The sequence below is a fragment of the Mytilus trossulus genome, chromosome 12, assembly GCF_036588685.1.
Source record: "Mytilus trossulus isolate FHL-02 chromosome 12, PNRI_Mtr1.1.1.hap1, whole genome shotgun sequence".
NCBI classification, from domain to species: domain Eukaryota; kingdom Metazoa; phylum Mollusca; class Bivalvia; order Mytilida; family Mytilidae; genus Mytilus; species Mytilus trossulus.
The window spans coordinates 27666299-27671074 of NC_086384.1; the positions used below are offsets into that span (position 1 = coordinate 27666299).

The 4776-nt window shown below is 38.4% G+C and overlaps 1 protein-coding gene across 1 annotated transcript; it reads right to left on the reverse strand.

The window, feature by feature from the left end:
• Nucleotides 1–1724: 1724 nt before the first annotated feature.
• LOC134692334 (uncharacterized) lies at nt 1725–4217 on the reverse strand. The gene has a single exon (XM_063552788.1). It carries the CDS (start codon nt 4215–4217, stop codon nt 1725–1727), a length of 2493 nt encoding a protein of 830 aa, XP_063408858.1.
• Between the last annotated feature and the right edge of the window lie 559 nt (nt 4218–4776).

The following is a 4776-nucleotide window of genomic DNA, read 5'->3' on the forward strand; positions in this document are numbered from 1 at the left end:
GTTACCTTTTAAAAGAGGTTCTGAAATATTCCCAGTCCAAAAAAACACATGTTGTGGAGGTTAAAAGTAGGATATTTTCGCTAATATAAACAAATACGTCTGTTCAGCCATAACTTTTAATAACAACTCAAAGAGCCCACGGCGACGTAACTGAAGTCGCCAACGTCGCCAATGGTAATGTACAAAAGATCTACAAACTTAGGAACGTTGTAATCCCGCGGTAATCTCGACATAACAACGTCGCCAATGGTAATGTACAAAAGATCTACAAACTTAGGAACGTCGTAATCCCGCGGTAATCTCGACATACTGGGGGCCGCAAAAAGTGCAAATTATCTTAAATTTCACATTAACTGTCCATATTTGTAAATAAATCAAATTAAAAAAGTCTCTATCTCCATGAATGAACTAAATTGAATTAACTGAGTTCTTGTTCACATAAATGAAAAATTTGAATTAACTTTGAAAGTCCTTTTGAAAAATTGTTAATCTTCTTCATCATTTTCGTCTACATTGGTTGTCCACTTTCGTATCCTCTCCCGGGCCTTGATGCTCGCATTTCGTTTCGGTCTAGTACTTCTTTGCGTTGTGTCTTGATGTTGCTCGTCAGTGTGATCGCTTGTAACATCCGAATGTGTCCCCGATACTTCCAACGGAAATAGTTTAACGATCGGTCGGGAAGTCTCACCATTGCTTGTCTGTATCCGTGCTGCTCGTACATGTCCATCATTGCCTCTGATAAGTTCATTAACTATACCTAGTTTCCAATTGACTCTAGGTGATTCATTATGTATTTGAACTATGTCTCCAATTTGAATAGATTGTTCGTTTTTTCCTAAAGTTTTGTGAAATTCGCGCAATGAAGTTACGTACTCGGACTTCCATCTGGTCCAGAAGTGTTGTATTAATAAAGTTTGTCTTTGTGCACATTTATTGAGTTCTTTGTGATTCATATAGGTTGGATCGTTGAATTCCTCTATGCCTATTTGCGTAAATGGCAGCGTTGATATTCTTCTACCATACAAAAGATGAGCGGGGGTTAACGTCTCGCAATCTTGGATATCTGATGAAAGATATGTAAGTGGCCTGTCATTTAAAATTCTTTCTATTTCTGTCACGACAGTCTGTAGAGTTTCCATACTAACTTGAGTTCGTCCAAGTGTCTTTTTCAAGCTTGTCTTTGTTAGTGCAATAAGTCTCTCCCAGAATCCACCATACCAAGGTGCGCGTTTTGGTATGAACTTCCATTCTATTCCTCTATAGACACCGTTTCTTTTAGTGTTGTCGATTCACATAATCTTTTTAGTTCCTCTGCTCCTGCAATGAATGTAGTTGCATTATCTGATATAAGTGTCTTGGGTATTGATTTGCGGCTTACGAAACGCCTAAAAGCTTGAACAAACGAATGTTCGGTTAGGTTCGGTACCACCTCTAGATGAACGGCTCTGGTAGAAGCGCAGGTAAACAGGCATATATATGCTTTTGTTAAAATTCTATTTTCGTCTCTTACAAGTAATGCTCCTGTAAAGTCCACTCCTGTGACTGTAAAGGGGGGTGCTTCCTGTAATCTGATTTTCGGTAAAGGTGGTGGGTCTGGTGCAACGTACGATTTTCCATTCACTTTGCGGCAAATAACGCATTTTCGGAGTAATTTCTTTGCATACTGTCGAATAGTTGGTATCCAAAACGTTTGTCTAATATTGGTGACTGTAGCATTCATTCCACTATGAAGTAATTTTTCGTGTGCGTCCAATACAATTAAGTCTAGTTAACGGATGATTTGCCGGTATAAGGTACGGAAATTTCGCTGATTCTGGTATTGGTGCGTTGTGTATTCTCCCGTTACATCTAATAAGACCGGTTTCGTCTAAGAAAAGTCCCAATTGTCGGACTCTGGGTACTTTATTTGTGTTTCTGTGTTGTGCTCCTCTCAGATCTAGAATCCAAGTATTTACTGCTGTTTGAATTTCATTTACCTCCAGTGGTCCACTTTTTCTGGAAATCCTATCCCGTATACAGTTGCGTATAAAACGGATGACATACGCGGTAATACGTAATAACTTCATGTAAGATCCATAGTTCGAAATATCCAATATGTTTGTTATACTTCCTAGACTCTTTTGGTGCGTCATATTCAAGTTGTCCAATTCCTCTTCATTTTCTCTGTCATCTACCAGTGACGTCAAAACAGTGTTTTTTGCGCTGTTTAGTTCCGGCCATTTTGTACTATCTGTTAACCAATGTGGTCCTTTCCGCCAAAGTATACTCTGGTCAAATTGTTCAATTGTAAGTCCTCTTGTTAGAAGATCTGCCGGGTTGTTATCAGTAGGGCAATATCGCCATTTGTATGGATGCGTCAATTCTGTTATTTCCCTCACTCGATTAGCTATAAAACGTTTCAAAGTCTTCGTAGATGTTAGCCAATGAAGAACGATGCTGCTATCTGACCAAAATACAATTTTTGGATAATTAAGTGTTGAATGAAGATGTGCAGCTAGTCGTGCGCCGATGATTGCTGCCATAAGTTCAAGTTGTGGGAGGGTTAAGCATTTGACTGGTGCTACTCTGGTTTTCGCCATTACTAAAGTTGTTTCGTTTTCGTTACTCAAATAAGCTGCTGCGCCGTACGCCTTTGGACTTGCGTCTGTAAATACATGAAGTACTAATTCTGTTGATGTTGATGGCTTGCTAAAGTAATATCGAGGAATAGTGAATTGTATTGCCTTTTCCAAATCTTTGGTCAAATCTATCCACGTAGTCTTTAAATTATCTGGTATAAGTTCGTCCCAATCTAATCCACATTTCCATAACTCTTGTATCATGATTTTCGCTCTAATTGTAATCGGACTAAGTAAGCCTAGTGGGTCATAAATCTTTGAAGAATATTTCAAAACTTCTCGTTTAGTTACATGTTGAAGTAGTTCCGGTGTAGGAATATCACGCTTAGGGTAAAAAATCTCGTCGCTACGACTGTTCCACAACATTCCAAGTATTTTGGTATACTTATCCGTATCTAGGACGTTTTCTTCTTTAGCTAATTCTAGTAATTTAGCACTGTTTGAACTCCATGATCTCAAGTTGAATCCAGCTCCAGCCATCAAGCTTCTTGCTTCTTTGAAATACGTAAGTAAATCTTCCTCTTTGTTCATACTAGACAATATGTTATCAACGTAAATATCTCTTTCTAGAATTTTAGCTGTTTCACTGTTTCTGAATTGTTTCAAATGTTTCTGTATTGTGGCGTTGAGTATAAAGGGCGAAGACGTCGCTCCAAATAACACTGCTTTGAACCTATAAGTTTTCAGCTGACTTCCTGGATTTGTAGGGTCACTAAGCCATAAAAATCGGGTAACATCTCTATCTTCTTCGCTCAATCCAACATGTAAGAAAGCTTTCTCAATATCAGTACATGTAGCAAACTGGTTGGCTCTAAACTGTACTAGGAGATTTGTCAAATCATTTAATTTTGGTGGTGTGTCCATAAGACAATCATTTAGACTTGGATGACTTGGTGATTGACGACAACTGCAGTCGTATACTATTCGTATAGGAGTTGTGCTAGATTCCTTGTGTATAGGGTGGTGTGGAATGTAATGAATTTTCCCGCCTTTTTGTTCATTTTCATCTACTGTCTCAACAAATCCTCTGCGTTCCTGTTCGGCGATTATATCTCCATACTTCTTTAGTAGTTTAGGATCTTGACTAAGTTTCTTAATAACGTTCTCTGTTCTTCTTGTGACTGTATAGTTTGATGGTAGTTCGTCATGTTCCTGTTTCCATGGCAATTTTGCAAAGTATTTATTACCTCTGAGTTCAATCGAAGTGTCTTGATATGTTTCCAAAAAATCTGTATCGTCTATGTCTGTTTCCTTCGAGTTAATACCAATCGATTCCAATCTCCAAAATGTTTCTTTATCATGCTCTTCTGTTTTATGAGAAATAAGAATATTAAAAATGCTAGTACCCATCAATGAGTTATCCCTCTTGTCGCTTACTGGACCGGAAAGTAAAAAACCTAACTTTGACCTCACAGCGGTTGGACCATTCCCCCGTATGACTTCATCCTCGACTAAGTCCCAGTAGTAGTCAGCTCCGATCAATAACGATATTTCGAAGGACTCGTCCTGTGTTACCAGATGTGCTAACTTAAGTCCCCGTAAATAATTCAGTCCTCTGTTGATGTGGCGAATATTGTTCTGCAAAGGTACGGCAATCATTGGTACAATTAGAACGTTTATCGGTATTTTCTGTCCTGCATCTGTTTCTACGTACACTGTCGATTTATCTAAATGTCTTACGTTTTTGTTTCTATCTCCAAATGATGATAACTGTAGAATTTAACTGTAGAATTTCAGTTCCCTCTGACTGTAAATTAAGTTTTCTGGCTAAATCTTCGGTCACAAATGATCTCTGTGCTCCCTCGTCAAAAAGTATATGGGTGTCTCTACATGAGTTGTCTGACCATACGGGTGCTACTGCAGTTTTTAAGAGAACATTTGTACGTACCTCGACTGACGATGAGTATAAAATTGACGTGTCCTCTTCCTTCCGATCCGTGTCATTTACCAAATGTACAGATGTCTGATTAGCTTGTCCACTGTTACCATGAAAATTCATATGTTGTTGGCTGTAATTTGTATTTTGCACGCTTTGTCTACTTCTGTCATTATCGTAGTTCTTGTTGTTAAATTGGCGTACAGTACACAGACTTGTGTGATGTCTTTTGTTGCAATTTCGACATAAGTGTTTTGACTTACATTCATGTATACGATGTGT

Bases quoted from the DNA above. Each gene is read 5' to 3' on its own strand.
- LOC134692334 (XM_063552788.1), bottom strand. From the start codon at position 4,217: ATGATTGCCGTACCTTTGCAGAACAATATTCGCCACATCAACAGAGGA.